The sequence below is a fragment of the Apodemus sylvaticus genome, chromosome 15 (genome assembly GCF_947179515.1).
Source record: "Apodemus sylvaticus chromosome 15, mApoSyl1.1, whole genome shotgun sequence".
In the NCBI taxonomy this organism is placed as follows: Eukaryota; Metazoa; Chordata; class Mammalia; order Rodentia; family Muridae; genus Apodemus; species Apodemus sylvaticus.
The window spans coordinates 19,427,885-19,440,567 of NC_067486.1; the positions used below are offsets into that span (position 1 = coordinate 19,427,885).

General features: G+C 36.5%; 1 protein-coding gene across 1 annotated transcript in view; it reads left to right on the top strand.

Annotated features, from left to right (window-relative positions):
• The window catches only part of Tmprss15 (transmembrane serine protease 15), a 123,419-nt gene that overhangs the window by 5,552 nt on the left and 105,184 nt on the right, over positions 1 to 12,683 (top strand). The window contains exons 4-5 of the mRNA XM_052158804.1: positions 9,625 to 9,776; positions 12,551 to 12,595. Coding sequence (XP_052014764.1) covers positions 9,625 to 9,776; positions 12,551 to 12,595 — 197 coding nt within the window. The remainder of the gene's footprint in view (positions 1 to 9,624; positions 9,777 to 12,550; positions 12,596 to 12,683) is intronic.

Sequence of the window (12,683 nt, forward strand, 5' to 3'; positions counted from 1 at the left end):
AAGAACATACACACATGCATTCCCATGTACATACACAAAGAATGTAAAACATACCCATGAAAATTAAAATAAATAGTTTGTCTTCTTAACAAGAACCAGTAAATATCCACCAATGCTTCTAATTCGCTCATCACAGTCACAAAGGAGCTATGCTTTGAACCAGATAATTTGCATATCTTTTAAGAAAAGAGATACTGAGAAAGCATTTTATTAAGGAGATCACATAACCAACACTATCAAGACATTTTATTGTGCTGAGGTACTGACAGTATATTATTTACCTTCCTATGCTTACGGTGCTTAGACAATTTTTAATATCCTACCTACCAAGACTTACCTAGGAGGCCACTGATGAGTTCATACAGCCTTTAATATTAATTAAAAATAAATAACTCTAAAAATGTGATGAGGTTGCTGATTTAAAACATGTTTTAAGGAAGTGAAAATATTTAAGAGCTCACCTCAAGGAATCCACCTCAAGGAATGTCTAATAATGTTACCAAGTGGCAGTTTATAGCATAGTATGCATACACACCCTATAATAGTGCAAAAAGAAATTTTAAGATAAGGTTGCCTAGATTTTGATTGGCTGTTTTGTCTGGAGTATGTTCACAACTTCAGAAGGAAGTTCATTCAGTAGCATGAAAAATATTCACGCTACATAAAATTGATTCCCTGCAGCAATATTTATGAAAAGACTGGGAATCTATGGTTACAATGGTGATAGACATCCAGAAAACATTCGACTGAGTAATCATTGCTTTCTAGTTTCAGTTACTAGCAAGAGGCTTAATTACCCTCAGCCTGGTGCACAGTTTATGCATCTTCATTCTTGATGGAGGCTGTCACATGATGCCTGAGTTTGACTCACAACTCATCCCTTGGGTGTTCAGCTCATGAAGACTTCATAGTATTGCCATGCTAAGTGCAGGCATGTTCACATGTACTGTCTCAGGCACCCATTCAGACACCCATTTAGATTTCATTTATTCTTCCTGTTCTGTTTTAGCATCTGCACTGACTTATCATGTCTTGTAGATACCCCTAGAGCCTCTTTCATTCTTCAGTGTAGTTTGTCTTTAGCTGGATTCCTGTTTCTCTGACTACCCTTACCCCCTACCTTCTCATCTGGCACCAATCTATGACGAACCTCCGAACCTCCATCGATGCTTAAGTGCTTAAATAAGACTCTTTTGTTGGTGGTGTTGGTGGTTTTTTTGTTTTGTTTTTTTTTTGTTGTTGTTGTTGTTTTTTGTTTTTTGAGTTAGGACTTCTCTCACAAGCTCATTCAGACTTCGAGCTATCATACAAAATACCACCCTCAAGGTGGATGTGATGGAATTGTTTGTTTTTCTCCTTAGCAGACCATAAGGTCTGACCACAGAGGTCAGAAGAAAGATGACACTGTGTCTCCTGGAATTGAACTTATGCATTGTTCTGAACTGAAATGTGGGTGCTGGGAATGTAACACTGAGCTTCTACCAAAGCAACAAGTACCATTAATGCCCGACTCCTCTCTCCAACTTAGAATCCTGTTCATGGTGACTAAACTCATCAGCAAAGAAATTGTCCCTAGGAAAACATAAGGTCAAAGGAAGATTAATGGGAAAAGAAAGGTCAGAGTTTTGTTACATACTTTGGAACGATAACCTGGAAAAGGTAGATATAGTAAGGGTAAGGAAAACAAGGAGCCATTCAGAGCTATTTGTGTGTGTGTATGTGTGTGTGTGTGTGTGTGATAAGACTCTTTTATTTCAACCCAGACTAGCTCAGGTTTACCGTCTCTGCCTCCTAAGTGTTGGTATTGAAAATAGCAGGTAAATGCCCTCATAGCATTTGTATGGCCATTGGGGATTCGAATTCCAGTCTCTATTCTTGTGTGGCCTCTCCTCAGCCTCAGGGCTATCTTAAATAATCATGGAAGAATATCTGTAGTCATAGGAAAAAGCAACAAAATCACCATTAGATTTAAGCATTTTAATTTTTAAATTATAAAATCAGGAAACAGAGATGATTGCTTTCTCCTCTACATAGCAGTATAAACTGTGAAAAGATATATATCTAAAACTCCTTTAAAACACTACAGTTTTAGTGACCTCACATGACATATTACTAAGAATATCAAAAATAGTCTTTAAAAGTATTGTACAATTGATTAATGTATTTTTGCCATTTTCTAAAGTGTGTGTTTGCCCATGTGCATGCATGTGTGTGTGTGTGTGTGTGTGTGTGTGTGTTTAACCAGTCTGAAGAACAGGCAAAAGTTTTTTTTTCCCTCTCTTTTGGGGATACTGTTATTCTGCTCTGTGGAAAATGTTTTGATTCACAGAGTATTAGCAGTTGACTCTTTTAATAAAGGGCTGTTTACCCTCTGTGGCAATGTGCACTTTAAGTTTGCCCTTTCCACATAGATGAGTCACAAAGTTCTCAAAGGAAAGGCCTGTGTTTAGTCAGCAACCCTAAAGGTTATCAGCGTCATTAAGGAATATATAAGATAAGAAACATTTTGATCTATTACATCCAATCTCTCCATACAAGATAGGATTTATCTAGCTATAAAATTCAACACACACACACACACACACATACACACACACACACACACACAGAGAGAGAGAGAGAGAGAGAGAGAGAGAGAGAGAGAGAGAGAGAGAGAGAGAGAGAGAGAGAGAGAGAGAGATCCTGCACTTTAAATTGAAAATGGCTATTATTTTTCCTTAAAGGAATGATTTTCTCATTTATCTTAATAAATAAAGCAAATCTCACAGCACAGATACAGATCATTGACAAACTACCAAAAATAAGTTTCTGTTGCTTATGAGTTGAAACATCTTTGTTTCCTTGATTTCTACCATATATCTTTCTTATCTCAACATTTACACAGAAGAAGAGAATAAAGTATAAAGAATACAATTGTATGTGTATTTGTAATACAGAACCTTTATCCTCACAGATATAAATTATTAAGTGCAATATATTATTCACAACTAAACAGACATATCTTTCGTACAAGTATGTTTACACCTGAGGTTGAATTAATCCAGTTAGTTACAACTCAGTGAAGGGAAAGAAATCCCAGAATTGCATTTTCTTTGCCCTAAATACCTTGTGCCTGTGTCTTCTACTTCCTGATTCAAGCAACACAGAAGTCAATTGTTTTGTATAATTAAATATGTGGAAATATAAAGAGAAGATGCAGATTTCATTACCATTTAAATCATCTTTGGCTTGACAAAAGAGAAAGTGAAACCATGGGGCTGAGGAGAGAAGATAAAAAATTTCTGTGCACTAATGCTTTATTTTTTAAAGCATATTAAATCCTAGCCACTTTTAGTTCATGCTTAAGCAGTCATGTTTTGGCAAAGGGCATGGATTCTGAACACATAGAAGAAAAGGAAGAGATAAAAAAAATGAGGCTGAGAAAGGGGGAAACTGAAGAGAGGAGTAGCGAGAAGGAAGCTGTGTCTATCAGAAGCACATAGGAGCAAAATAGCTTTTTGACTGGCAAAAACATCCAAGTAGCTAGCTATTTCTCCTTCAGTTTATATCTAAATTTCTTACAACAATACAAGACAATAAATATATGTACTAGCCTCAGTCTTGTTCCTTATGATGAATAGTTCACTAAAGTCTTGAAAAAATGAGGGTAGAAATTACACACATAGGCTTCTAAGAAGCAGAGACCTGGTTATCCTCATCTGTGATTAAAAAGACATAGAACCCTGCATAAAGTTTCCACTTTTGATCCAAGGTCAATGCTTGTATATCTAGAGAAAATAGGGGCCAGTGTCAAGCATCATGGACATCTTCTAATCGTCACCATCCTTCTCATTAAGGGTGGGATGAAACCTGAGAGTTGTATACCACTTATAATGTTTTTTTTAACTTCCAATTAAAAAGTCTATAAATTATCAAAGCCTTAAAAAATGAACAGCAATGTAGAAGTATAAGCTTAATAAACCCTTCCTCCCCCCCCAAAAAAAAAGGTGGAAGGATTTTAGTGGGACTGCTTCAAGTTTCTCTCTATTTAGTTTGATGTTGGCTACCAGTTTGATGTAGGCTACCGGTTTGATATATATTGCTTTTAATATGTTTAGGTATGGGCCTTGAATTCCTGTTCTTTCCAAGACTTTAAGCATGAAAGGATGCTGAATTTTATCAAATGCGTTTTCAGCATCGAATGAAATGACCATGTGGTTTTTTTCTTTGAGTTTGTTTATGTAGTGGATTGCATTGATGGATTTCCGTATATTGAACCATCCCTGCATCCCTGGGATAAAGCTTACTTGATCATGGTGGATGATCCTTTTTTATATGTTCTTGGATTCAGTTGGCAAGAATTTTATTGAGTATTTTTGCATCTATGTTCATAAGGGAAATTGGTCTGAAGTTCTCTTTCTTTATTGGATCTTTGTGTGGTTTTGTTATCAGCATAATTGTGGCTTCATAGAAGGAGTTGGGTAGTGTTCCTTCCATTTCTATTTTGTGGAATAGTTTGAAGAGTATTGGTGTTAGGTCTTCTTTGAAGGTCTGATAGAATTCTGCACTGAAACCATCTGGTCCTGTGATTTTTTTGGTTGGAAGACTTTCTATGACCCATTCTATTTCTTTAGGGGTATGGGGCTGTTTAAATGATCTATTTGGTCCTGATTTAATTTTGGTATTAGAGTCAGATTTGGTGAGTTACTGTTTGACATCCTTATAGAACAAACGATTTTCACATGTCACATAGGCCTAGAGCATTACTAGTGACATCTGGCAATTATCTATTCCATTGATGTACTTTTTGTAGGTCAATGATACCAATTTTTAATATATTTTATTTGATATATTTTTATTTACATTTCAAATGATTTCCCCTTTTCTGGCCCCCCCACTGCCCGAAAGTCCCATAAGACCTCTTCCTTCCCCCTGTTCTCCCATCTCCCCCTTCCCACTTCCCTGTTCTGATTTTGCCCTATACTGCTACATTGAGTCTTTCCAGAACCAGGCCACTCCTCCGTTCTTCTTGTACATCATTTGTGTATGGATTATGTTTTTGGGATTCCAGTTTTCTAGATTAATATCCACTTATTAGTGAGTGCATACCATGATTAATCTTTTGAGACTGGGTTACCTCACTTAGTATGATGTTCTCTAGCTCCATCCATTTGTCTAAGAATTTCATGAATTCATTGTTTCTAATGGCTGAATAGTACTCCATTGTGTATATATACCACATTTTTTTTGCATCCATTCTTCCGTTGAGGGATACCTAGGTTCTTTCCAGGTTCTGGCTATTATAAACATGGCTGCTATGAACATAGTGGAGCATGTATCCTTATTGCCTGCTGGGCAATCCTCTGGGTATATGCCCAGAAGTCAAACTATCACTATTTGCAGGTGATATGATAGCCTACCTAAGTGACCCAAAAAACTCCACTGGAGAACTCCCACAACTGATAAACAACTTCAGCAAAGTGGCAGGTTATAAAATCAACTCAAGCAAATCAGTAGCCTTCCTATACTCAAAGGATAAGCAGGCTGAGATTGAAATTAGGGAAATGACACCCTTCACAATAGCCACAAACAGTATAAAGTACCTTGGTGGGACTCTGACCAAACAAGTGAAAGATCTGTATGACAAGAACTTCAAGAATCTGAAGAAGGAAATGGAAGAAGACCTCAGAAAATGGAAAAATCTCCCATGCTCATGGATTGGCAGGATTAATATAGTTAAAATGGCCATTTTGCCAAAAGCAATATACAGATTCAATGCAATGCCCATCAAAATCTCAACTCAGTTCTTCATAGAGTTAGAAACAGCAATTCTCAAATTCATCTGGAATAACAAAAAACACAGGATGGCTAAAACTATTCTCAACAAAAGAAATTCTAGGGGAATCAGTATCCCTGACCTCAAGCAATACTACAGAGCAATAGTGTTAAAAACTGCATGGTATTGGTACAGGGACAGGCAGGAGGATCAATGGAACAGGATTGAACATCCAGAAATGAACCCACACACCTATGGCCACTTGATCCTCGACAAAGGAGCTGAAAACACCCAGTGGAAAAAAGATAGCCTTTTCAACAAATGGTGCTGGTTCAAATGGAGGTCAGCATGCAGAAGAATGCGAATTGATCCATCCTTACCTCCTTGTACTAATCTCAACTCCAAATGGATCAAGGACCTCCACATAAAGCCAGACACTCTGAAGCTAATAGAAAAGAAACAGGGGAAGACCCTTGAGGACATGGGTACAGGGGAAAAGTTCCTGAACAGAACACCAATAGCGTATGCTCTAAGATCAAGAATAGACAAATGGGACCTCATAAAATTACAAAGTTTCTGTAAGGCAAAGGACACCATCAAAAGGACAAATTGGCAACCAACAAATTGGGAAAAGATCTTCACCAACCCTACATCAGATAGAGGGCTAATATCCAATATATACAAAGAACTCAAGAAGTTAGACCCCAGAAAGCCAAGTAACCCTATTAAAAATGGGGTGCAGAGCTAAACAAAGAATTTTCATGCAAAGAACTTCGGATGGCTGAGAAGCATCTTAAAAAATGCTCAACTTCATTAGTCATTAGGCAAATGCAAATCAAAACAACCCTGAGATTTCACCTTACACCAGTCAGAATGGCTAAGATTAAAAACACAGGATACAGCAGGTATTGGCAAGGATGTGGAGAAAGAAGAACACTCCTCCACTGCTGGTTTGGTTGGTACAACCACTCTGGAAATCAGTCTGGCAGTTCCTCAAAAACTGGGCACGTCACTTCTGCAGGATCCTGTTATACCACTCCTGGGCATGTACCCAGAGGATTCCCCAGCATGTAATATGGATACGTGCTCCACTATGTTCATAGCAGCCCTATTGATAATAGCCAAAAACCTGGAAAGAACCCAGGTATCCCTCAATGGAAGAATGGTTGCAAAAAATGTGGTATATATACACAATGGAGTACTATTCAGCCATTAGAAATAATGAATTCATGAAATTCTTAGACAAATGGATGGAGCTACAGAACATCATAATAAGTGAGGGAACCCAGTCTCAAAAGATTAATCATGGTATGCACTCACTAATAAGTGGATATAAGCCTAGAAAATTGGAATACCCAAAATATAATTCACACATCAAATGATGTACAAGAAGAATGGAGGATGGCCTGGTTCTGGAAAGACTCTGTGTAGCAGTATAGGGCAACACCAGAACAGGGAAGTGGGAAGGGGTGGATGGGAGAACAGGGGGAAGGAAGAGAGCTTATGGGACTTTCGGGGAGTGGGGGGGCCAGCAAAGAGGAAATCATTTGAAATGTAAATAAAAATTATATCAAATAAAAATATTATAAAAAAAATAATTGTTAGCCAGTTATTATTCTAATACCATAGTGTAAAGCCATCCAGGCTTGGATGTCAGATGCTAAGATGAGCTTTTGAGTTTTACAAATATACTTTCAGTACCTGACATACATGGTAGAAAATATTGTTGAATGATTTAATATAGGGACAAAATAAAAATCTTATTTAAAAAAAAGTGGACGGATTATTGTTTTGTTTTGTCTTCCTTACTTTTGTTTGATTTTTCTGACATCATAAGGAGTATTGGTTTCTGTGAAGGTTAATTCAATGGTCTGTTGACAGCATTAGAAAACATGCAACTGTTTGATTTCTTTTAATATGCTGCAGATGACTGTCAGCATGGCTAGCCTAATGATCCCCAGATGGTCCTCAAATGATTCTCTGATTCCGGCTGTTATGTATAGACATAAAAATAGGCAAATAATTAAAGCAGTACTTCTCTGTAGTTTATTATTATCATTACTACTACTGCTACTACTATTATTATTAATGTAAAAATAAAAGTCTAGTGGTCTCTTGTCTGTCTTCACATTCAATTCATAATGACCCAGTCTTGAGAAATGAATAAAGAAGATAGCTTCTTTCCCTGCAAGTGGAGAGCTAATCTCAAACAAAAGTAGGATTGAGGGCACTAGGGAAATGTCTCAGCATTAAATACACTTGCTCTTGCAGAAGACCAGAATTTAGTTCCTAGCACCCACACCAAGTGACTCACAATCAGCAGGAGATCCATCTTTCTTCTTTGGTCTCCACGCACACCTACACTCATGTAAGCACACCCACAACACGCCTGCCATAAAATACACTGACAAGTACATAGAAAATAAGTTATTAAATAAATATTTTCAAAAGCAGTGGTCAGCTGGCATAGAAAACGTAAGTAGTATTGAAGACCAGATTGCAAAAACAATAAAAACAGTAAAGACAAGAGTTTCTTATGTGTGAACATTTAGGACCTCTGACTGATTAGCAAGATGCTGTTCTTCTCATAAGATTTGGTTATTGAGAATTAAGAAAATAATTGGACAGTTAAACCTCCTGTTTTCATATAATTAACTTAATAGAAGTGAAGTGTGAGATAATTTTAACAAAGTGTCTTGATCATTTAAATAATGCAGAACCAGAGTCATGGAATGAAATAATTCCTGCTGAACTGTGCGCCTGCATACGAATGCAACCAGGAAAAGGGGACACCATGTCTTGTGAAATGGTGAATTACTGTGGTCTTCCAGAAACTTCCTGTTCTCGGCACACAATCATGGAAGGGACAAATAACTTTCACTCTAGGTTCCAGCAGAAAAAGTAGATAATGAAATTTTTCAGGGGCAACAAAGTCTTTGGGGATGCTCATTACCTTGGAGATATCAAGGTTGCAAGAGTGCAATCTTTGCATTATCAGCAACAGCCCCATGTCAGGGCTGACTCTCCATGGTCAGTCTTAAGGAGCTTACTGGACCATTTCTTTTTCAAATCCTTTCTACAATGTAACAGAAAAAAAATACCCTTAAAACTGTAAAATACGGAAAGGGGTTTAAAATAAGAACAAATTTAGGGCCACATGGTTGAATAGTACTAGTGTGGCAAATTATGTAGGCAATAAAATTATTAGTCAGAAGGATAAATATCCTGAGTGTCCAGTAATTCCATGTATGTTTGTGTTCTTTCCAGCCATCAAAATTATGACATATTTTTAAACATATAGATTAAGCAAAGAAAAAATTAAGAAAACTTAGGGCAGACTTTCACAGAATCTTAGTATCCAGCCTTTTGAAAATGTATATAATTTATTTGAAGCAAGTAAAACAGTGTCAGATTTGTCTTGACACAAAAACCCACCAGACACATTACAAAACCACACACTCCAGTCCCTCCAATAGTAAAACAATCAGACACTGTTTAAGTTGACACAAGAGACTGGGGACCATCACTGTTTTACTGGGTCCCTACTGAACAGGGAGGCCATTGCTGCCTGTAGGTCAGCATTTATCTTCTTGGAAAAAAAAATTGACAGTTTCTAATTGTCCTTTTCTTCAATTAGGATAGTACTTTGCCGCATCTATTACATTCATTCTTATGTCTTCATTTTAGGAAAGCCATCTTGCAAATCGTGTTGCAGAGCAGGGGTTACTAGGCTTTCCACGGGCATAATGAAGATGGAGGATAGGATACCTAACTAGCACATTTTACCGACATTCTGGCTGAACTGAGAACAAATCACCTGAAGACATTATACTCTTTTATCATTACTTTCTTTTTCTTTTGCTTTGCAGAAATGGCAGCATCATCGCCCTTTTTGACCTTTTTTTCACTCAGTGGGTGTCAGATGAAAATGTGAAAGAAGAACTGATTCAGGGAATTGAAGCAAATAAATCCAGCCAACTGGTCACTCTCCATATTGATTTGAACAGCATTGATATCACAGGTATCCGTGAACATTATTTGATTTCTTTGAATCATTAAGCTATGAAATTAAGATTCTAGCAACATAGGAGCGAGGCAGGAGAATCGTCCTTGGCATTAGGAGCATGTCGGATCGCCTGAGGTAACACATTTAGGTGAGAAAAGTGAAATATTTGAACGGAAGTATCAGTGAAAAGAAGTTTGGAAACCATCAAACATAAAAAAAGGCTTCTGAAAATGTCAGTGGGCAGAGATGTCTGTGAGTCTTGTCACGTCCTAACTTTGAGTTTCTTCAATCGTTCATTAGGAAGTCAAATTATAGAATTTATGATTGAGTCACAGACCTTATGAGATTACTGTCAAGAGGCAGGGACAAATGTCTAATTTGAAATTGAAATGAAGACAAAAGAGGGATTGATAAATTTAATCCAATCAGTGTTCTACCAAAAAAAGTTAATTTTACTCTTAAAGTAATAAACCATTTTTATCCTAAGAATAAACAAAAGGCATAAAGCTTCGGAGTGAAAGGTAACATGGAGATGCTGGGGAGATGGATGGCCCAGCAAGCAGCAGAGCATGGCAGACAACTTGAGTTAAGCCTCCTGAAGCTAAAGTGAAAAGAGAGTATCGACTCCAAACATTGTTTTCTGATTCCTATAAATGTGCCCTCTACACATATCATTCACACAAAACACACATAACACATACACACAGCACACACAAACATATTAACACACACACTCATACATACTCATACAATCATACACACACAATTATACAAAATAATAAATAGTCTTTAACACCCAGACAATATGTCCCCTGAACCACTAATTTTGTATATGAAATTTTCCCTTAAATGGGTCCCATTAAAGAGTCGGTCTTTCATTCATACAATATCAGAGAGATATTTGGCTCAGGAAAATGCTAAACTAACCAATGGATTAACTCATCGATGAACTGCTTATTGAGTGTGCTATTAGGAGTTCTGGCATGCTTGAAGAAAGTAAGCTGCTTTTGTGACTTTGTAAAATATATAGATTCAATGTCACAGTTATCTTCAGCTGTCAGCTTAGCGGAGGAGTGGCCCCTTGTTCTGAAAAGACTCAGTGAAGCAGTATAGAGCAAAAGCAGAACAGGGAAGTGGGAAGGGTTGGGTGGGAAAACAGGGGGAGGGAAGGGGACTGATGGGACTTTTGGGGAGTGGGGGTCCAGAAAAGGGGAAATCATTTGAAATGTAAATAAATATATCAATAAATTAAAAAATAATAAAAAATATAAAAAAAAGATAGTTGAGCAAGGAAAACATTTCAGTTCAGGAATTGTATCTGCCTGTGGTCATGTATGTGGGCATTTTCTTGTTAATTAATGGAGGAGCAATCAGCCCCTGGTAGTTGATGCCAAGCCTGGAGAGATGGCTCTGGACTGTTTAAGACACAGAGCTGAGCAAGCGATCAGAAAGCAGAGTTTTCTTGTGGCCTCTGCTTCAGTTCCAGCCCCCAAGTTCTTGTCCTGAGCTCCATAGACAATGAGTAGGAATAAACACTTTCTTGTCCAAGATGCTTTTGGTCATGTTGTTTATAACAACAACAGGAAAAGCAAACTGAATCATTTCCTTCTACTATAATTGTCCAACTTCATCTTTTACACAGAAGCAGTAGTGCTAGTCACCTAGAACTGAACCTTCTGAAGCCATGAGACTAAATAAACCTTTCCTCCCTTCAGTTGTTTATCTTATCACATCAACAATCAAAATTAACATGTATATTAATATATTATATATCATATAATATTATAATATATTAATAATTATCAATATATTAATATGCTGATAATTATTAATATATTTATAATTATGTTATATTTTATTCTAGTTCTCTTTCAGTTCATTTCAAAAAGTATTTATAGTCTGTTTAATTTAGTTATGGATAGTAGTAATTTTCTTTGCTTTTCTATCTTCCCAGTGCCTTATTTCTAATTACTCATCATAAAGAGCACTGGCCCAGGCCTTTTGAGAGCACTGTTTTTCTTCTTGATCATCACTATTGCTTATAATAGTTATATGATTGAAAAGTAACTCTCGATTTTTTTCTGAGTAAATTTTATTTTCTCTCTAATGTGTGTTCCTCCTGTCAGTAGTCTCTGACAAACTATTTGGCAGATGTGCTAAAATTAATCTTATTGTGTCCATAAACTTGCACAACTTGAAAGATAAAATTTATGGTAAAAAATAAATCAGATACTGTAAATTATATCTTCTTGAGTTGACTTTAGTCTGTCTTACACACACCACAAACTATTTTGCAGAAGTTACTCAAGAACAGTCTCAAGACAAAGTTGTTGTATTTGATTTACTGGTTATCTTACAACATGTCTATAAACACACTAAGCTTAACTTTTGATATTTACATTTAATATTTGCATTATACAATTTTTCAAATATATTTAATCTTTAAATTGATTATTATTATTCCTGGGAATGGCAAAGTCTCATAGGTTTTTGTTAGGTTAGTTGAATATAAACTATCCCATATAACTATAGCAGGAATGACTGGATACTTTTTATGAATTGATTCAGAACAAAGGAAACTTACCTTAGATAAGTTATATAAATTGATTACATACTTACTAAAATTATATCTAAAGTAGCATAGCCACATAATGAATAGGAATAGTATGAGAACAAATAAATTGGAACTCAAAAATATACATGCCCTTTGAAGAAATATTCAAACTGTACACAATGACTTATGATACACTTATAAAGACAAGTATAAAATTATCTTTACTTTCTTCTAGCATCCTTGAGTGACTTCACAACAGTGCTCCCTGTAACAACTTCAGGTCAGTATTTGTATTTATAGCATTGTGTGTGTGTGTGTGTGTGTGTGTGTGTGTGTGTGTATGTGTGTGTGTTTACTTGTGAGTGCAC